The sequence below is a fragment of the Rana temporaria genome, unplaced genomic scaffold (assembly GCF_905171775.1).
Source record: "Rana temporaria unplaced genomic scaffold, aRanTem1.1, whole genome shotgun sequence".
Taxonomy (NCBI): Eukaryota; Metazoa; Chordata; class Amphibia; order Anura; family Ranidae; genus Rana; species Rana temporaria.
Genome location: NW_024404503.1, coordinates 237,443 through 260,457, shown reverse-complemented (window position 1 = coordinate 260,457; position 23,015 = coordinate 237,443). Strand labels below are relative to the sequence as shown.

The 23,015-nt window shown below is 45.5% G+C and overlaps 1 protein-coding gene across 3 annotated transcripts in view; it reads left to right on the top strand.

Annotated features, from left to right (window-relative positions):
- Positions 1-22,808, top strand: part of LOC120922018 — an 80,812-nt gene extending 58,004 nt beyond the window's left edge. For all 3 annotated transcript variants that reach the window (XM_040334553.1, XM_040334552.1, XM_040334554.1), the window contains one exon: positions 22,081-22,808. In XM_040334553.1, coding sequence (XP_040190487.1) covers positions 22,081-22,305 — 225 coding nt within the window. In that variant the 3' untranslated portion in view covers positions 22,306-22,808. The remainder of the gene's footprint in view (positions 1-22,080) is intronic.
- Positions 22,809-23,015: the final 207 nt, after the last annotated feature.

Here is a 23,015-nt window from a genome sequence, read left to right as displayed (position 1 = left end):
GACCCTCCTTAGGATTGAAATAGCGGAGGTACCCTCCTTAGTAGACTTTGGCCTGGATCTCCTTCAGATAATTTGCAGGTTACCGACTGATAGGTGACCAACGTCCAACCTCTCAGTACCTGGGTACCTTGATCCCCGGTGGATTGTCGAGACCCTATTGGATCGCCAGCCTCTCTTGGCTCTCCTCAGATGGACTCCCCACCGAACAGCTTCCTCTCACTGGGAACACACTTGGGATCTTCTCAGGATTGGGGACCGGGGCCCAGCCACAGCTTTTAACATTCCCGGACCAACGTGGTCCTGGAACCAGGAACACCGTGTGGCACGCGCACCCTGGCCTGGAAGGCCATTTCGCTGGGGTGCCGTGATGCAGTCACCCTAAAGGTGGGTGCCGCACACGAAGAAGAACCCAGCCCAATGGCGTCTGTCTCATAAATACCCTCCCCCAGCATGCACAGCGAGGAAAACCCCTCCTGATAGGCTGCTGGGGAAAAGCACCCAAACCTCAACTCCACTGCTGTCACTTGTCGTCCTGGGGTGGGAACAGCACCCCAGAAGTGACAGAATGAGCTCACAGTCAGCCAAGCTGAGACAGAGACCCAAATTTGAACAAATCAGCTGGGTCAGAGCTAATTAACTCTCTGACCCACTCTTAATTTAACTTAGCACCGGGACTTAGAAGTAACCAGGCGCTACATGTACAGTGAGGAAAATAAGTATTTGAACACCCTGCTATTTTGCAAGTTCTCCCACTTGGAAATCATGGAGGGGTCTGAAATTGTCATCGTAGGTGCATGTCCACTGTGAGAGACATAATAAAAAAAAAAAAATCCAGAAATCACAATTTATGATTTTTTAACTATTTATTTGTATGATACAGCTGCAAATAAGTATTTGAACACCTGTCTATCAGCTAGAATTCTGACCCTCAAAGACCTGTTAGTCTGCCTTTAAAATGTCCACCTCCACTCCATTTATTATCCTAAATTAGATGCACCTGTTTGAGGTCATTAGCTGCATAAAGACACCTGTCCACCCCATACAATCAGTAAGAATCCAACTACTAACATGGCCAAGACCAAAGAGCTGTCCAAAGACACTAGAGACAAAATTGTACACCTCCACAAGGCTGGAAAGGGCTACGGGGAAATTGCCAAGCAGCTTGGTGAAAAAAGGTCCACTGTTGGAGCAATCATTAGAAAATGGAAGAAGCTAAACATGACTGTCAATCTCCCTCGGACTGGGGCTCCATGCAAAATCTCACCTCGTGGGGTCTCAATGATCCTAAGAAAGGTGAGAAATCAGCCCAGGACTACACAGGAGGAGCTGGTCAATGACCTGAAAAGAGCTGGGACCACCGTTTCCAAGGTTACTGTTGGTAATACACTAAGACGTCATGGTTTGAAATCATGCAGGGCACGGAAGGTTCCCCTGCTTAAACCAGCACATGTCAAGGCCCGTCTTAAGTTTTTGCCAATGACCATTTGGATGATCCAGAGGAGTCATGGGAGAAAGTCATGTGGTCAGATGAGACCAAAATAGAACTTTTTGGTCATAATTCCACGAACCGTGTTTGGAGGAAGAAGAATGATGAGTACCATCCCAAGAACACCATCCCTACTGTGAAGCATGGGGGTGGTAGCATCATGCTTTGGGGGTGTTTTTCTGCACATGGGACAGGGCGACTGCACTGTATTAAGGAGAGGATGACCGGGGCCATGTATTGCGAGATTTTGGGCAACAACCTCCTTCCCTCAGTTAGAGCTTTGAAGATGGGTCGAGGCTGGGTCTTCCAACATGACAATGACCCGAAGCACACAGCCAGGATAACCAAGGAGTGGCTCTGTAAGAAGCATATCAAGGTTCTGGCGTGGCCTAGCCAGTCTCCAGACCTAAACCCAATAGAGAATCTTTGGAGGGAGCTCAAACTCCGTGTTTCTCAGCGACAGCCCAGAAACCTGACTGATCTAGAGAAGATCTGTGTGGAGGAGTGGGCCAAAATCCCTCCTCCAGTGTGTGCAAACCTGGTGAAAAACTACAAGAAACGTTTGACCTCTGTAATTGCAAACAAAGGCTACTGTACCAAATATTAACATTGATTTTCTCAGGTGTTCAAATACTTATTTGCAGCTGTATCATACAAATAAATAGTTAAAAAAATCATACATTGTGATTTCTGGATTTTTTTTTTGGATTATGTCTCTCACAGTGGACATGCACCTACGATAACAATTTCAGACCCCTCCATGATTTCCAAGTGGGAGAACTTGCAAAATAGCAGGGTGTTCAAATACTTATTTTCATCACTGTATATGGTACAGCAGGCACATATCATGAATATGAAATGATGGGGTAACAAACACTTTATTCCTTTAATTTTAAAGTGGAGGACCACTGTTTTTTTTTAAAGTCAGCAGCTACAAATACTGCAGCTTTTAAAACAAGGACACTTACCTGTCCAGCGTGCATGCGATGTTGGCACTCAAAGCCGATCTATCGCTCGGCACTAGAATGCTGCCACCGCCATCTTTGGTAAGGGAATTAGGAAGTGAAGCCTTGTGGCTTCACTTTCTGGTTCCCTACTGCGCATGCGCGAGTCGCGCTGCATGCTCTGAATGGTTCCTGCGGTCTTCTGGGACCCCTGTGTCTCCCAAAAGACAGCGGGGGGGGGGCAGACATGGCATAGATACCCGCAGATAATGCAGCTATCTATCACCAGATGTGGGAGCAAATACCTGGCTTAGATAGGTATCTGCTCCCCCCTGAAAGGTGACAAATGTGACACCGGAGGGGGGGGGGGAGGAATCCGGACAGCGGAGGTTCCATTTTTGTGTGGACCTCCACTTTAACTTGTTGCTTTACTTGAGTTTGGCATTCCTACTTTAGGGGCTTGTTTGAAGTTTGTTAAAATGAACCTTTCACTAACTTTACATATCTGCATGGATGATTTTCTAACATCACAATACATAGCAACAATATAAATGTGTAATAAAGCACCATTTTTTATCAATAAAAAGCTTTTCCTGAGCTTCAGTCCAGTGACTTTGCCTATGCTGAGATGATGTCATCAGTTTGCTCCATGCAGGAGGAAGTCTCCTCTCCCCTAGTGATCAGACTGCAACATTGTAACTTTGTAGCAAGTCACAAGATGAGAGACTACAGCAGGAGCTGATCTGTGTCAGACAATTTTAACACAACCAAGAACTGCACAGGAACCAGGATTTAGATGATTGCGTCATCAGCGAGCCAGCATGTCAGTCTGAAATGTCATGTCAGTAGATGGTGACTTCAAATGATGCCTGATCAAAGAAAACACCATCCTGAAGTGAAAAGCAGGTGAAGGTATTGCCAGGGCGAGTACTGTGATCTTTACGACTGGTAATAAATACCTGGAAGTGTTACAATGACAATGTCCCAGATTCAGAGAGAAATTGCGTCTGCGTAACCATAGTTACGCAGCGCAATTGCTTACTTGCGCAGGCGTAACGACTTCTCCTGATTCAGAGAGCTTGTTACGCCGACTGCAGCCTAAGATATGCGTGGCATAAGGCTCTTATGCCCTCATATCTTAGGCTGCATTCTTACGCAGGCCGCTAGGTGGCGTTCCGGTAGTGGTCAGCGTATAGTATGCAAATTGCATACTAACGCCGATTCACTACCCTACGCGAGCCCTGCGTACGCAGTTTACGTCGTTTGCGTACGTCGCTTTTTGCGTAAGACTGCCCCTTCTAATAGCAGGGGCAGCCAATGCTAAAGTATACCCGTCGTTCCTGCGTCGCGAAATTTGAAATTTACGTTGTTTGCATAAGTAGATCGTGAATGGCACTGGACGCCATTCACGTTCACTTTGAAGCAAATGACGTCCTTGCGACGTCATTTACCGCAATGCACGTCGGGAAAGTTTCCCGACGGAGCATGCGCCCTACGCTCGGCGCGGGAACGCGCCTAATTTAAATGATTCCCGCCCCCTACGGGATCATTTAAATTGCGCGCGCTTACGCCGGGCATTTTGCCGGAGCGCCCACGCAATTTACGGAGCTACTGCTCCGTGAATCGCGGGTAGCGCAGAAAATTTGCGGGGGCGCAGGGCAAAAACGATGCCCTGCGCCTACGTAAAAAAAGTGCAAGGCTACCTGAATCTGGGCCAATATGTTTAGCATGCATGCAAAAAATATATGTGACGCTGAATCTGCTCTCAACATTACACTAAGAGCCGATTCACACAGGGGCGACTCGTCAGACGACTTAGCCGCCTGAAAAGTCGGGCTCCGTTCTGTACTATGGAACCATTCTAATAGGAGCGACTGAAGTTGCTGTACTACTTTGGTGTACTATTTTACTTTGCTGTACTACGTTGCTGTACTACTCAGGTTCCTGTACTACTTTGCGACGACTTCAGGACGACTTGCATTGACTTCAATACAGAAGTCATTTTGCAAGTCGCCTCTGAAGTCGTGGGCAGATCGCCTTTCCGAGCCGCTCGGCAAGTCGCGCTGCCCGTGTGAACCGGCTCTTAGACTGGCCATACACAGATCCATTCCTGCTGAACCAGCTGAGATTCGAACCATCAATGTGCAGGCTGAATGTACCAAGTTTATTGATCAATCAACTTGGGTACAACCAGCATGCTGGATTCTTTTGCGATTATGAAGGGAGAAGACAATGGTCCAGCAGGTGGGAATCCCGCATCAACATGGACTTGGCTCCAGCGGTGACTTTGCCACTCCTGCAGTTTGGATTTAAAAGTTCTCTGGGTATTGAAAGCAGATCCGCCTGCGTCCTCAGTTGTTTGATCCATTGTCCATCAGAGTTGGTCCTGGAATTGTTACCATGGGCCAAACGGTCACCTCATAGTTCTGTTCCCCTTTTTCACGTTTTTTGATTGATCAATAAACTTGGTACATTCAGCCTGCACATTAACAGTTCAAAAGTACTGTGGTGAAGTTTATATACATTAAAGTTCCCTGAAGAAGCAGAGAAATAGTTCTGCACAACGCGTTGGACTACAATGTAACAATGAAGCAAATCAATGTATTCACTGGAATTTGGAAATTCTACCTGCTGTGTAGGGATGAGCTTCGAGTTCGAGTCAAACCCATGTTCGACTCAAACATCGCCTGTTCGATCGTTCGTCAAATTACAAACTTTATGGGCCATTCGTGCCAAATTCGAGTGGCACGTCACGGCCCATAATTCACTGTGGCATCGCAGTGCATTGCTGGCTGATGATTGGCCAAGCATGCCAAAGCCAGGGTGGCTAATACTAATACCACAGACAGGAATCTGCAAGTATTGTCAGTTAGTGTACTGTGTCCTTTGCACAGTGTGCACTTAAAACTACCTGAATACAATTGCTGGTGTTCTCATACTAATACCACAGGCAGGGAGCTGCAAGTTTTTTCACTTAGTGTACTGTGTCCTCTGCACAGTGTGCACCTAAAGCTACCTGAATACAATTGCTGGTGTTCTCATACTAATACCACAGGCAGGGAGCTGCAAGTATTTTCAGTTAGTGTACTGTGTCCTTTGCACACTGTGCAACTAAAGCTAACTGAAGACAATTGCTGGTATTCTCTTACTAATAATACTACAGGCAGGCAGTTGATTCTGCTAGCTGCAGTATAATCAGTATATATATACATCACAGCTTTGTGCAGCTACATCTCCCTGCAGGCCATTAGTATGTCTGGAAGGACAACAAGGAGAGACAGACAGTCACAAGCTGATAAAAGAGGGCAAGCAGGCTCTGCGTCTAAAGGGAACAGTGCTGGTTGTGGACACGGTGCATCCTTATCAGCACGTGGCTGTGGGACACGCTTGTCCTTTTTTTCGGCAGCTGGCCGTGTTGAGCCGCAACATTGCCTGAAGACTTGGTAGAGTGGATGACCAAGCCGTCCTCATCCTCCTCATCCTCTCTCACCCAGGCTCAGGGTACTTTGGCAAAGCAGCTGCCAAAGCGGCCTCTTCCCTCTGCTCAGACTGGCATCAGTCACTCCTTCCCTAGCCCCACCTTGTCCTCCTGAGGAGTCCCCCGAACTGTTTGACCACAGTGTTGGGTACATGCTGCAGGAGGATGCGCAGCATTTTGAAGGCTCAGATGATGGTACCCAGCTAGAGGAAGACAGCAACGTGAGCCCAGAGAGAGGGGGTGCCCAAGAAAGACAGCAATCTGGCAGTCATATTCCCCCAGCTGCAGCATACTGCCAAGTTTGCTCCAGTGATGAGGAGGGAGGGGATGATGAGGTCACTGACTCCACGTGGGTGCCTGATAGGATAGAGGAGGAGGCACGTCTCCAACGAGGCAGGATGCCCTCCAGGGGCCAGCTTAAGGGCAGCACACTGATTGCATCACACCGCAGAGCTGCACATGTGCAGGGCACTGCTGTCTCTCCGCGTAATTCCAAAAGTTCTTTGGTGTGGGCCTTTTTTAAGACGAGTGCATCAGATCGCACCGCTGCAATTTGCAACATATGTCGCAAGCGTATCTCGCGTGGCCAAAACATCACCTCTCCTTGCTCCTCATCAGCTGGGATCTCCAACCCCACTATACCTTCAGTCCTCTCTGAAACCTGTACTGAGAGGAATGAAGGTGTAGAATTAGGTGTGTCACAGCCAAGTACTTGCGGGCAATCTGCTATCTGTACACCGATGTCAGATTGTACCGGGCAAATTTCCCTGCCCCAGCTGCTGCAGCACCGAAAAAAGTTTGCTCCCAGCCATCCACATGCCCAGTGGTTGAATGCTATCTTGGCTAAATTACTAGCACTTCAACTGCTGCCTTTTCAGTTGGTAGACTCTGCCCCCTTCTGTGACTTTGTGGAATATGCGGTACCTCAGTGGCAGGTTCCCAAACCCCACTTTTTCTTACGGAGGTGGATTCCGGCTCTCTACCAGCATTTGGAAGGCCATGTCCATGCCTCGCTGGACAGGGCGGTCAGTGGTAAGGTGCATATTACCGCTGACTCATGGTCCAGCAGGCATGGACAGGGACGTTACCTATCTTTCACGGCGCATTGGGTGACTCTGCTGGCAGCTGGGAAGGATGCAGGACAAGGTACAGTAGTGTTGGAGGTTGTTCCTCCACCACGCCTCCAAAATGCTACTACTGGTGATTGTGACACACCTCTTACCTCTACCCCCTCCTCTTCTTCTTCCTCCATGGCCTCTTCCTGTGCTTTGTCCTCAGAACCAGCGGTGCTCCGCAGGCGTTCAAGGGGCTACACAAGTACGCAGGCAAAAAGATGTCATGTGGTGCTGGTGTGCTTGGGGGACAGGAGCCACAATGGGGAAGAGGTTCTGTCAGCTCTGCAGGGGCAGTCTCAGAGGTGGTTAACGCCACGCCAGCTTAAGCCAGGAATGGTGTTTTGCGACAATGGCACCAACCTCCTCTCTGCCCTCCGACAGGGACAACTGACCCATGTGCCCTGTTTAGGTCATGTCCTTAACTTTGTGGTGCAGCAGTTTTTGGGCAGGTACCCGGGATTACAGGATGTCCTGAAGCAGGCCAGGAAACTCTGTGTGCATTTCTGCCGGTCATATAATGCCAGTGCTCGGCTGGCTGACATCCAAAAGGAATACAACCTGCCCAAGAACCGCCTAATCTGTGACATGCCCACCAGATGGAACTCCATGTTGCCAATGCTGCAGCGGCTGCACACGCAGCAGAGGGCCATCAATGAGTATCTGTGCCAATATGGCACCAGAACAGGGTCAGGGGAGCTTGGTTTTTTTCCCCACGCCAGTGGGCTATGATCAGGGATGCATGCATGCACTGTCCTGTCACCATTTTAAGGGGCCATGAAGATGGTTAGCAGTGACAGTGCATGCATCAGTGACACTGTCCCTCTTGTCCACCTGTTGGAGAACACGTTGCATGGAATAATGGACAGGGCACTTGAGGCAGAACAAGGGGGGGGGGGAGGAGGACTTCCTTACCTCTCAAGGCCCCCTTTATCCAGACAGTGTTCCTGCTTGCCCGCCTATCACACAGGAAGAGGGGGAGGAGGAGGATTGTGTCAGCATGAAGGTGGAGCCCAGCACTCAGCATCAGCAGCAGTCTTCAAGGGATCAATTACAGTCCCAAGAAACCCATGGACTTGTACATGGCTGGGAGGAGGTGGCTGCGGATCATGTCGACCTGTGTGACCCAGAGGACTCCGGACCGAATGCCTCAGCAAACCTATGCTGCATGGCCTCCCTGATCCTGCAAAGCCTGCGGAAGGATCCTCGTATTCGTGGTATGATGGAGAGGGATCATTACTGGCTGGCAACCCTCCTTGATCCACGTTACAAGGGTAAGGTTGCAGATCTTATCTTGCCGTCGCAGAGGGAGCAAAGGATGAAACATCTTCGGGAGGCCTTGCAGAAAGGTCTGTGCAATGCGTTCCCAGAGACTGGGAGGTTACAAAATCCTGGTCCTGGACGTGTTGCTGAGGCTTCGGCCAGTCAAAGAAGGAGCGGTGGAGAAGGTGGCTGTCTGATCGATGCGTTCAGACAATTTTTTAGTCCGCAGCCCGAAGGTATGATTGGTTCGAGCAACCATCGCCAGCGTCTGTTTTACATGGTGCGGGAATACCTAGGGGCAAGATCAGACTTGTACACCTTTCCCACTGAAAATCCTCTGGGTTACTAGGTCTTGAGGATGGATCACTGGCCAGAGCTTGCACAGTATGTAATTGAGCTACTGGCCTGTCCTGCATCCAGCGTTCTTTCGGAACGCACATTCAGTGCTGCTGGAGGCTTTGTAACCGATCACAGAGTGCGCCTCTCCACCGTCTCGGTCGATCGATTGACCTTCATAAAAACGAATCAGTCTTGGATCACCAGCAGCTACCAAGCACCTGATGCTGATGTAAACGAATATTTTTTTATTTGTTTAACAGGCGCGTGTAATTACAATTTTTGATGCAATACTTTGCAGCAGGGCTCATTCCTGCTCTCCAATTAGAGTATCTGTGAGGGGTTGCAGTGTTGTGGCACCAGCACAAGTGCCTAAGGCCCAATTTTCCTACCCCTGTTTAACAGGGGCATGTAATTATAATTTTTGATGCAATGCTTTGCAACAGGGCTCATTCCTGCGCTCCAACTAGAGTATCTGTGAGGGGTTGCTGTGTTGTGGCACCAGTGCCTAAGGCCCAATTTTTCTGCCCCTGTTCATTAGGGGCATGTAATTACAATTCTTGATCTAATATTTCACAGCAGGGCCCATTCGTGTGCCCACCAAGAGTTAGGCCCCAAACACACGATAGAATTTATCCGCGAATACGGTCCAGCGGACCGTTTCCGCGGATAAATCCTCTCGTGGTGTACACACCATCGCATTGAAATCCGCGCCGAAATCCTCTAGCGATGACGTGTCGTGCCGTCGCCGCGATTATGACGCGGCGACGTGCGCGACGCTGTCATATAAGGAATTCCACGCATGCGTTGAATCATTGCGACGCATGCGGGGGATCCCTTCGGACGGATGGATTCGGTGAGTCTGTACAGACCAGCGGATCCATCCGTGGGATCCGATTCCAGCGGATAGATATTCTGTGCATGTCGACAAATATTTATCTGCTGGAATTCGGAAATATCCGCGGATAAATATCCGCCGGAGTGTACACACCATAGAATCTATCCGCTGAAACCCATTCGATGGGATTTATCTGCGGATAGATTCTATGGTGTGTACGGGGCCTAACTGTAAGGGCTTACAGCATTGTCGCAACACCACCATCATCACCACCACCAAAGGCCCAACTTTTCTGCCCCTGTTCAACAGGTGCATGTAATTTCAATTCTTGATATAATATTTCACAGCAGGGCCTGTTCCAGCACCCACCAAGAGTAACTGTGACACTAAAGGCACAATTTTTCTAACACTGTTCAACAATGGCATGTAATTACAATTATTGATATAATAGTTCACAGCAGGGCATTCCAGCGCCCACCAAGACTAACTGTGAGGGCTTACAGTGTTGTGGCAACACCAACACCTATGGCCCAAATTTCTGAAGAGTATATACGGCAGGCCCCTACTTTCAAACATCAAACTTACAAAAGACTCCTACTTGCAAACAAAAGGAGACAACAGGAAGTGAGAGGAAATCTACCCCTAGGAAGGGAAATTATCTCCTGTAAGAGTTAATATAGGAAAAAGGTGTCTCCTTTCCACTGATGCTATATCCCCAATCCTTGTTTCAAAAAACTATTTGTCATTGGGACAGAAAGTGAGGTGAAATATTCAGAACAGGAGCACAGGCAGCAAATCAAATGTTACAGGAGTGATAACCCTTCCCTATGTTTTCCAAAAAGCTTAAAATAGATTTTTTGGCAGGAGCTACACTTTAAAAATGTACCAGTTCAAAATTACAAACAGATTCTGCTTAACTGCTTGCCGACCAGCCGCCGTATAACTGGTAGGTCGGCTCTCGCGCAGGCCACTAGGGGCGCGTGCCCCCGACTCCCGTGTGCGTGCCCGGGGGCGCGATCGCCGCCGGGCACGCGCGATAGCTCATTACAGAGCGGGGACCGGGAGCTGTGTGCGTAAACACACAGCTCCTGTCAGGGAGAGAAATGCTGATCTTCTGTTCATACAATGTATGAACAGAAGATCAGTCATTTCCCCATGTCAGTACACCCCCCCAGTTAGAACACACCCAGGGAACATACTTAACCCCTTCCCCGCCCCCTAGTGTTAACCCCTACACTGCCAGTGGCATTTTTATAGTAATCCAATGCATTTTTATAGCTATAAAAGCTATAAAAATGCCAATGGTCCCAAAAATGTGTCAAAAGTGTCTGAAGTGTCCACCATAGTGTCGCAGTACCGAAAAAAATCGCTGATCGCCAACATTATTAGTAAAAAAAAAATATTAATAAAAATGCCATAAAAATACCCCCTATTTTGTAAACGCTATTACTTTTGTGCAATCCAATCAATAAACGCTTATTGCGATTTTTTTTACGAAAAATATGTAGAAGAATACATATCGGCTAAAACTCAGGACATTTTTTTTTATATATTTTTGGGGGATATTTATTATAGCAAAAAGGAAAAAATATTATTTTTTTTCAAAATTGTCGCTCTATTTTGTTTATAGAGCAAAAACAAAAAAACACAGAGGTGATCAAATACCACCAAAAGAAAGCTCTATATGTGGGGAAAAAGGGACGCCAATTTTGTTTGGGAGCCACGTCGCACAACCGCGCAATTGTCAGTTAAAGCGACGCAGTGCCGAATCGCAAAAAGTGCTCTGGTTTTTTGACCAGCAATATGGTCCGGGGGTTAAGTGGTTAACAACAAACCTACAGTCCCTGTCTTGTTTGCACTGCCTGTATACTGCTGTTCAGAGTATATAGGGCATGGGGGCCCCATGCCTTTCCTTTTTTAAATTTGGGTGTGTGGTTCTCCTTAATATCCATAAAAGTACCTAAGGGGCTGGTTATGACCTGGGGGGGGGGGGGGGGGGGGGTACACATGCCATTTTTCTCAATGATTTTCATCCATATTGCAGGGACCAGACATTACATTAAAGCCGCAAGCAGTTTTAAATGACTTTTTTTCCTATATAAATGTCATTTTGTGCAGGGACAGTTCTAAACACAGGAAACACGTGCCACTTCACAGGCATACTATAGACACCAGCAGGCACAATATTTAAAGGAATATTTCACTTTTGTTTTCACTTTAAACATCATTAAAATCACTGCTTCCAAAAAAACATCAGTTTTTAAAACTTTTTTTTGCATTGATACATGTCCCCTGGGGCAGGACCCGGGTCCCCAAACCCTTTTTAGGACAACTTGCATATTAGCCTTTAAACTTGGTTTCCAGCCCATAGTCAAAAGACGTCCTGTTTTTAAAGATGGATATCTCAGTAACGGCAGCAGCTGCTGCCACAACTGAGGTATCCATCTTTAGTGCCGACGGTCCTGTACACGATAACGGCGGTCTCCGCCGCTATCGGTGGCGGGAGAGGGCCCCCCCCTCCCGCCGCTGTCCCGCGCCCTCCACCGCTTACCGGAGCCGTCGGTAGCAGCGGAGGGGATCGCCACCATCCGGCAGCTGAGCGGGGACGAGACTGAAGGAAAAATCTCCTTCGCCCGTCCCTCATAGCTCTGCTGGGCGGAAGTGACGTCAAAACGTCAGTCCCGCCCAGCCTCTTAAAGAGACATTTTTTTTTTTGTCATTTGAAAAAATGACATTTCCAAAATTTTTTTTTTTTTTTTTTGCATTTAAGCCCAAATATGAGATCTGAGGTCTTTTTGACCCCAGATCTCATATTTAAGAGGACCTGTCATGCTTTTTTTCTATTACAAGGGATGTTTACATTCCTTGTAATAGGAATAAAAGTGATAATTTTTTTATTTTTTTTTATTTCAGTGTTAAAAATTGTAAAATAACTAAAAATAAATGCGAAAAGCAAAAAAAAAATGTTTTTAAAGCGCCCCGTCCCGACGAGCTCGCGCGTAGAAGCGAACGTATACGCGAGTAGCGCCGACATATGAAAACGGTATTCAAACCACACAAGTGAGGTATCGCCGCGATCGTTAGAGCGAGAGCAATAATTTTAGCCTTAGGCCTACTCTGTAACTCAAAAAATGCAACCTGTAGAATTTTTTAAACGTCGCCTATCAAGATTTTTAAGGGTAAAAGTTTGACGCCATGTCACGAGCGGGCGCAATTTTTAAGTGTGACATGTTGGGTATCATTTTACTCGGCGTAACATTATCTTTCACAATATATAAAAAAATTGTGCCAAATTTATTGTTGTCTTATTTTTTAATTTAAAAAAGTGATTTTTTTCCAAAAAAAGTGCGCTTGTAAGACCGCTGCGCAAATACGGTGTGACAAAAAGTATTGCAATGACTGCCATTTTATTCTCTAGGGTGTTAGAAAAAATATATATATAATGTTTGGGGGTTTTAAGTAATATTCTAGCAAAAAAAAATGTTTTAGTCTCGTAAACACTGAGGGCCAGATTCACGAAGCAGATACGACGGTGTATCTCAGATACACCATCGTATCTCAGCTTTTTTCAGGTCCTATCTATGCGCCTGATTCATAGAACCAGTTACGCATAGATAGGGCTGAGATCCGACAGTGTTACACTGTGTTACACTGTCGGATCTTTTTTTTGAATTAAAAATGGCGCCGGGGGCGTTCCCGCTGATTTACACTGAATAATATGTAAATCAGCGAGATACGCGAAATTCACGACCGTACGCGGACCCGACGCAGTGTTCTTACGTCGTTTCCGTAGCGCGGTACCCGTCGTATACTTACCCCTGCTAAAAGCAGGGGTAAGTATTGTTAAGTATAGCCGTCGTTCCCGCGTCGAGTTTGAAATTTCCTACGTCGTTTGCGTACGCCGATTCACGAACACGCGCGTCGCAAGTCTAGCTCCCGTCGCAACCACTGACGTCCTATTGACGTCAGTGGGAGCAATGCACGCCGGGAAATTCCCCGGACGACGCATGCGTATTTAAATCGGCGCGGGAGCGCGCCTGATTTAAATATGACACTCCCCTAGCCGCGGAATTTGAATTCCGCTGGGGGATTTAGGATCCGCCGTCGCAAGTTTGGAGGTAAGTGGTTTGTGAATTAGCCACTTGCCTCCTAAACTTGCGGGAGCGGATCTTAATTCACGTAGAACGAGCGGATCTATAGATCCGCTGCGCTACGTGAATCTGGCCCTGAATCTGAAAAACAGGCTCAGTAACGAAGTGGTTAAAATTAGCACTTTTGATTTCGAACGTTAGAGTCCCATAGACTTTAATGGGGTTCTAAAGTTCGCGCAAACTTTTGATTAGTTTGCAGGTTCTGGTGCGAACCAAACCAGGGGGTGTTCGGCTCATCCCTACTGCTGTGCCATTGTCTGTATATTATTTTATGTTTTTATACTCAACTATAGGTTTTAAACTATGTTTGTACAATAAAATTATATTTTGTATATACTAAGGCCCAGATTCTCATACATTCGCGCTGCTCCTGGGCAGCGTAATGTATGAGCTCTACGTTACACCGCCGCAGGTCTACAGGTTTACATCCTGATTCTCAGAACACTTACCTGTAAACTTGCGGCGGTGTATCGTTAGATTGCTCGGCGCAAGCCCGCCCAATTCAAATGGGGCGGGCACCATTTAAATTAGGCGCGCTCCCGCGCCGAGCGTACTGCGCATGCTCCGTCGGGTAAATTACCCGACGAGCATTGCGCTAAATGACGTCGCCCCGATGTCATTTGCCTAGATGTATACGTAAATGGCGTCCAGCGCCATTCACGGACGTCTTACGCAAACAACGTAATTTTGATTCAATTCGACGCGGGAACGACGGCCATAGTTAACATTGGTTGCCCCTGCTAATAGCAGGGGCAACCTTACGCGTCGGGTACGCTACGCAAACGACGTTAATTCGCTGCGTCAACCTCGCGTATGTTCGGGAATCGCCGTACTTACCTCATTTGCATAGACGACGGGGAAAAGCGACGATGCGACACCTAGCGGTGGGAAAAAAAATTACTTTTAAGATCTGACAGCGTAACAGCCTTACGCTTGTCAGATCTAATGGGTACCTATGCGCAACTGATTCTAAGAATCAGTCGCATAGATACCCGGGGCCAGATGAGGAGTTACGACGGCGCTAATGGTGTTGCGCCGTCGTAACGCCTTCGAGAATCTGGGCCTAATACTATGTATGTGCTCACCTCAGTGAAAACCATATATCCTTTAAAATCCTGCTATCTCCTCTTCGATGAGTGTGTGTCTCTTCTCCAGGGGGGTTATACCGGTTGTGTTTCCAGTTTTAATGGCCTTAAGGGGTTAGACTCGACTGGAATTCACATTGCCTCTTTTGTTTCACTGATCATATATATGAATCTGACCTTCAATCCAAACGATATAATAACCTTTGTATCGGCCGCCTGTCTAAATATATCTTCTTACTCTCTCTTCCATCTGACACCCTCCTCCTCTAAATCCTGTGGAGTAAATTCAGCCACAGCATTTGCTATGGAACATACGAGCTACTGGCTCCTCTGATTATCCTAAACTTTTGCTACACCATTGTATATGACCCTCTGAAATCCTATGTATAAGACTACTATCTTTCCATAAGATAGTGAGACTCGTTTTTTCCTTTTCCAATGATCCCTGAATGTGTCCTGATGAAGCTAAACAGTGAAACGCGTTGACACACAGGGGCTCACTCTTTATCATGTTTTTCATATATATGCTTTTTAATTCTTCTATATGTTCTTTTTGTACCATGTACTATCTTCAATAAATATTGTAATATTTTTGTATACTTTCCATTGTTCATTGTGCCTTTAAAGTCTGACCTGTGGGTTACCATTTTGGTACCCCCTCCCCCTCTTTTTCTTTAACTCTTTACTGATGTGGCCATGTGAGTGCTTTTCTTCAATTTTCATACTTCTTGGAAGGGGGTTACCCCTTTTCTATCATTGTCTCGCTACGTACCTAGAATGTGGATGTGGTGAGTTGTCCATAGAACTGATTGAATACAAATTATAGTCCCTCGTCAACACTACAGTATCTGCGTTGATGAGGGAATCAAGCAAATTTCTTTCCTGCAACCCGTGATTGCAGGAAAGAAACCCGCTCCATGCAGTGCCGGTCCAAGACATTGTGCTGCCTGGGACCAAGAATGAAACGTTTGTCCCCCCCCCCCCCCCCGAAAAAAAATCACGTCAACCAAAAGGCCCCCACATTCATTATTTTATATCATGATAACTAAAGGGGACCCTTCATGGCTCTATACATGTATAAAGGAGTATAAAGAGGACCTGTCATGGCTCTATACATGTAAAGGAATATCAAGAGGACCTGTCATGGCTCTATAAATGTATATAGGACTATAAAGAGTACTTGACATGGCTCTATACATGTATAAAGGAGTATAACGAGGGCCTGTCATGGCTCTATAGATGTATAAAGAGAACCTGTCATGGCTCTATACATGTATAAAGAAGTATAAAGAGGACCTGTCATGGTTCTATACATGTATATAGAGGACCTGTCGAGACTCTTTACATGTAAAGGAATATAAAGTGGACCTGCCATGGCTCTATAAATGTATATAGGAGTATAAAGAGGACCTGTCGTGGCTCTATACATGTATAAAGGAGTATAAAGAGGGCCTGTCATGGCTCTATACATGCATATAGGCGTATAAAAGGACCTGCCATGGCTCTATACATGTATCCAGGAGTATAAAGGGACCAGTGAATTGCCGGCGGCCACAATGTCTTTTGCGCAAACTAATCAATGTACGCTAATTGTGTTTTTTTTTTTTGGTACCAAAAATATGTAGAAGAATACATATTGGCCTTAACTGAAGAAAATTGTTTATTTTTCTAAATTTTGGGGATATTTATTATAAAATAGTTAAAAAATTTATATATTTATAGCACAAAAAATAAAAACCGCAGAGGTGATCAAATATCACCAAAAGAAAGCTATATTTGTGGGAAAAAAGGACATAGGGTAGCGAAGCTGGCGGAACAGGCTGGCGGGCATCAGTATGCTGCCCCCCTAAAAGTGCTGCCTGGTACCCATAGTACCACCCGGTCCCATCATAGGGCCGGCCCTGGCTCCATGTGTGGCTGGCCTTATTTTATTGAACTGCAATTAACTGCAGCTCTGTTAGACTGAGAAAACTAACTCCAAGTAGGCTTTTTATCTGTGCTCCTTCATATACATAATATAAAATAAAATGCAGTCAGGAGCATTTAGAATGGCAAGCAAGTAAAATTGTAGAAGGTACATTAAAAAACTCCTTTCAGGTAAACTTTTTAGGAATGACTTAGAGCGCCCACTGAAAATACACTACTTTCTTCCTATGAATAAAACACGGATGTGTGAAGACTATCATCAGTGGTGCTGCAGAGGTAGCAGCTGCTTATCTGCATCCACACAGGGATATGCTGAACACCTGACACAGCAGGGAGCGGTGTACAATCTCCAGAGATTAGACATTGGCTCGCTTACGGGACGATGAGCTGATCGGCATCACCTGGATTTATTCATATATTTTGTGGATAAATATGAACTGTATATCTCTATGCTGTTGCCCTGTACCAAGAAACATTCTCTAATGATGAAAGTTGTGTGCCATGGCATAGGAAAGAGGGACGGCTGGTACCTTTTCACCTCCTTGTATGGAGAGAAGGGGTGAGTGGAGGGATTTCAGTTGGTTGGGTTGTGTTAGTTTATTTACATATTTGCGGTGCGTTAACTCATGTGCGTTACACACATTATTTTGAGTGTCAATGCACGTTGTGTTAGAACGAGCCCCATGAAATGAATATGTGTTCAAAGCACCATACCGGACACCTTTTTCTAACACAACTTTCTTGATTTTTTTGGGGGGGGGGGGGGGGGATAAGGAGTGAAGTTGTTTGAGAATTTGGTAAAATGTCACCACAATTGAGTCAATGGGAAAGGCGCTTTTTGGTAGTTAAAGGGTACCTTTACTTTTGCATAAGAAACTCCATACACTGTGCACTTTTTTAGAAGCCCCAAAGCCTGAAAGCGTCATAAGGCTCACAATGACAGGACGTTATATGACTGTGCTGATCAATCAGAATCTATTCTTCTGGGGTGCCCTTTTGAAAGAAGAATCAAAAGTGATGCTCTTTGGTCAGGAGCCATGCTGACCAATGACCACTTGCCATTGCAAGCATTATGATGCTTACAGGCTGTTAGAGCAGTGTACAGATCGTCTTTTGAAAAGTAGCCCTTACCCTTAAAGTGGACCTTCAGTAATTTTTTTTCAATATTTCTATCTATTAAATCATCTTCGCTTGTTGTTTTAACTTTGGATAGTAAAATATTTTTCTTTCTGCTAGTAGATACCTTATACAGCCCACTTCCTGTTTCTTGTCTGGTCATTAGCCTAGGCTTATGACATCATGCACAGCTCTCTCACTCTCGTGAGAGTTTGCTGGGAAGGGAGGAGGGGTGAGTCATAAGAGGGCCAATGAGAGCTGCAGGGCTGCAGAGCTGGAGGTGTGCCTGTGTAAATCCAGGAAGTGAACAGGCAGGAGCTTCAGCTGCCCACAGTTAAAATGGTTGCAGCCAGACTCAGTGGAGGGAGATTTCTGCAGCATATTTGGGAAGTACAGAATCGCAGTATATATAAAATAATATGCAAAGTGGTTTGAGGGAAGCTTCAAGATGTTTTTATTATAAATTATGTGAGCAGACTGCAGTTCTTTTTTTAAGAGCGCAATGGGCTTTAAAGTATTATTAAAGTTATTTTTTTTTAAATTAAAATAATAAATATGTTATACTCACCTGCACTGTGTATTGGTATTTCACAGAGCGGCCCAAACCTCTTCTTCTGGGATTTCACCGCTGTCGTTCTTGGCTCCACTTCTGCTGTCAGTCTATCAAAATAATCTGTGCCATGGGTATCTCTGTGAGTCAATAACAAGAGCTGCAGTCATTAAAAAACGCAAAGGAATACAATAGTAGCACAAAAGTGTGACTGCATTCATAAATTATTGCTAAAAAACGTACCCAAAAATCTATAGAAATCCAATATTTACCTCCTAATAACTAAAATTCAACAAAGTGTGATCAATCAATACATATTATAAAATGGCAATTAATAAAAAATATATAGTGCTTAAAAAATATGTTTTGTGTAAAAGTAAGAGGTTCTTCATTTCATATAAAATATTCATACCAAAATAGTCCTCAGTGTATATGCAATTCATAATAAAATAATAAAAAAAAAGGAAGTGAAATAAATAGAAGTGGATTCACCAAATAATCAATCACAAAAAGTCCTCAGTGCCCATAAAAAAATGGTAATCTGTGAGAAAAGACTTTTATCTCTTAAGGTTACTCCACCATAAAGTGTAAAGTACTGTTCTTTTCTTTTGAGGGGGAAAAATCCACACCATGTGTACTCCACCATATGATTCTGGGTATTTACCTACAAATCCCAGCATAAAATGGGTCACTTATAGATAAATTGCTGAATTAATTAGTCGCTCTTCAATCATTTCACACCAATATTAAAGCGGGGGTTCACCCAAAAAAATGTTAATATTACATCTAGCAGAGCCAGCATAGTAAGGGCATTTACTTTCGGCGTTTTTTTTTCTCTGTACATACCTTTATATTCTGTTTTTGTCCAGGGCTTCCGGGTTCCGATGACTGCGGGACTGGGCGTTCCTATCCTTCCGTTCAATGATTGACGGCTTGTGAAACAGGTGACCTGTCGCACAACGCGCCTCACCAGACCGTCGGGAAATAGCCGAGCTGCGAGTCGGCACTATACGGCGCCTGCGCAGTCAGCTCTACACGGCGGGCGCAGGCGCCGTATAGTGCCGACTCGCAGCTCGGCTATTTCTGGAAATCTGGTGACGCGCGTTGTGCGACAGGTCACCTGTTTCACAAGCCGTCAATCATCGAACGGAAGGATAGGAACGCCCAGTCCCGCAGTCATCGGAACCCTGAGGCAGGGATAGCAACGCCCAGTCCCGGAGTCATCAGAACGCAGAAGCCCTGGACCAAATCAGAATATAAAGGTAAGTACGGAGAAAAAAAAAAAAAAACTGCCGAAAGTATATGCCCTTACTATGCTGGCTCTAATGTTAAAAATTAATTTTTAGGGTGAACCCTCACTTTAATTGATGGGTAATGTGCCTTTCCAGCATATCAGGGGCTACACCAGTATCTCAAAACTCTCCATCGCCATGTAAGAAAGGGAAGCACCACATAGTATAAAATCCTTTGACATTCAGTTAAAAATAGCATCTTGTATTGTCATACCTGACACTAGGAATGACAGTGTGTATATTGGTAAGCAATGCTGCACCAGCCACAAACAATTGCTGCGAGCGGATGGGCTTGTTCGATGTGACATCACTCAGCTCTTCCCTAGGCATTTAAGCGAGAATCCTGATGCATGTGTTAAATAAGTAGTGGCATGCAGAAGTTCATTTTAACTGATTGTCAAGGAGACGGCACCTGCCAGCATCCTTAACAACTAGGCAAGAGCTGGTTGTTAAGGAGCAGGCAGCCGCTGGAGTCCTTAACCCATAGGCGCAGACAGCACGCAAATACGTGGGCTCTCGTTGGGTGGGTTTTGGCGCAGAGCAGGTGCATATTTGCCTTGAGCGCTCCCAAAAGCGAAAATTCGATCAAGTGATCACCATGAGAGCCAATCACGGCTGTCAGATGATCATAAACCCCACCCCACCTCTTGAAGGCAAAGGGGTTAACAAGTAGCAAATAACTGGTTGTTAAGGAGCTGCCATCCGCAGCGTCCTCAACAACTATGCCTCATTTTATGTCAGTCCTCCCCTCCCCCCATCCAAATCTATACCAGACTTTTTCAAGCAAATATCATAGCTTTATGAGTGAAATTGCAGGTTTCCACTTTGGTATAATCTGTAATTTTGTAGTGGAATCGATTTCTTGCTACTAAATTTCAAAATTTGAGGGTTCACACATTTTTTAAAAGTTGGGCTGGACTGATTGAACATCTAAAAAGTTGGTCATCTTTGATTATTGGATATAGTGTGGCCAGGCCTTAAGACTGACTGTTGGACAAGTAAATACATCTCTATACAGCAGGACCTAGGGTTTAGTCCCAGGGGTCCCTGCAGCAGTGGATTATGCCCTCCAACCTGGAGTTACAGTCTTTGCCTCTGTAAGGATAGCTTAGTAAAGCCATTCTCAACCAATGTTCTGTGGAACACTAGGGTTCCTTCAATGGTTGTTTGGGGGATTGCATCAGCCCCATCTGATATTGCTTGCATAGTTCCAGGTCCAACACCACTTGGCACAGAGTGCTAAATGATACCAATCAGTGGCGGTGCATCGATAGTGGGCGCAGAAACGTCGCCCCGTCTCTCCTGCACTGCCACTGAAACAATACATAGATTCATGCATTGCATGAATCTATGTTTTGTCGCCGCTGCCCACTATTCAGATGGCCGGCCCCCTGGTGAGCGCTGGCCATCTGAATAACAGCAGTTGGTTTGTTTTTGGAAGTGTCCATCAGAGCCAGCGGCTCCGATAGGCTTCCCGATTACAGCCTGTGGGCTGTAATCGGCTTCCAAATAGTTAACCAGGGGATGCAGGGGGTGTGCGTTTCCTGGTTAACACTGACAGGCGTCTCAGCCAATCAGGTTCACCGTGTCTGGTTACTGGTAACTTGATTGGCTGAAGCATCATCGACGACGGGAGAATACATCAAGGGACAGTGGAAGGAGTATGGCTGACCCCAGAAAGGTAAGTGCCGGGCAGGGGGGAGGGGGCAATCTGGCAGCATTTTACAGGGCACAGTGGTGACAATTAATGGCATGGCACAGTGGCGACAATTAATGGCATGGCACAGTGGCGACAATTAATGGGCACGGTGCCGACAATTGATGAGCACAGTGGCTGTGTTTGGCATGGCACAGTGGTTACACTTGATGGGCACAGTGGCGACAATTGATGGCACAGTGGCTGTGTTTGATGGCATGGCACAGTGGTGACAATTGATAGGCACAGTGTCGATAAATGATGGCACAGTGGCTGCATTTGATGGCATGGCACAGTGGCGACAATTAATGGCACAGTGGCGACAATTGATGGCACAATGGCGACAATTGATGGGCACAGTGGAGGCAATTGATGGGCACAGTGGCTGCAATTGATGGGCACAGTGGCGGCAATTGATGGGCACAGTGGCGGCAATTGATGGGCACAGTGAGGCTGCAATTTTTTGCATTTTGAGCACCAGCCGCCACTTATACCAATGATTGTCTTAGCTGCCTATTCTTTTCCAAACACAAATGTATTCTTCCCACTGACCCCTGATATATACATTTTTGCAGAGATTCTGTGAATCCTGTAAATTATTTCAAGTGCTCATGTAGGGTAAAAAGGTAGAGGGAGACTGGTTAAGTAGCTTATCTCTCATGACAGGTGTGTTTTAAATAACAATTGGTACATAGTAATAATGATCATTACTGTATTCTGTATTCTACTTTGCACACCAACAGTTCCATGTACAAACATTTTTTTGACCGCCCAGTGAAACCAATTATTTCCTCCCTGCGCTTTCAGGTTCCTATTCCAAACACCAGACACAACGCCGTCTTTTTGAGGGACAATCCAAAGGCTGCACAAGTGATCCTGACGTCTCCGTATCATAATGGGGAATATCTCAGAACTGAGAATAAAGGTGATAGTAATGAAGATCATAAAGGAAACCTGCCACTCAAGAAAGTCCCCAACTTGGCTCAGAAACCCAACTCCAAAATGGAACTAGAAATAGATGCTGACAGATGAGCAGGGATTTCGGCTAATGATAGAAAGACACCACCAAAATATTTATAATGCTTATATAACAGGTTCACCATTACATTTCTAAAATATTCTAATATATTCATATCTGCAGTCATCTTCTAAAGGAGAGAGTTCAAGCTTTCTCCTCTACTTCAACATATCAGTGCTTGGAAAAGAAACCCACTACTGTAAAGCCTGTATATGACCGTAGCAAATAGAAATGTAATCGCACCCCCTGCTGCTTTTTCATTAATTTTGTAGTCTGAACTGTTTGTTTGCAGCCTCTCAATAAAACTTTATTAATGGAGTCGTGGATAACAATCTTAGCAAGAGCTTTTGGTCAGTCAAGGAATGGGCATTTACCGGCTGACATGTAAGTCGTGTGTCACAAGTTTTGCCATGTGTAATGTGTCTATTATTCAGCAGAAGAAAACACAAAAAAATGATTAAGTCACATTTATTCATAAATTTGTCTTTGGCTAATTCAAGTAAAAGCCTTGCAGAAATATTTTTGCTTTGTTTTTAGTAGAATGGGGAAGAATCAGAACCACTGTATTGTACTGTACTGGATTTCATTATTATCGGAATATTTCCCCATACATACTGAAACCAGACAGGAAGTGATATTAACCACTTAACCCCCGGACCATATTGCTGCCCAAAGACCAGAGCACTTTATGCGATTCGGGACTGCGCCGCTTTAACTGACAATT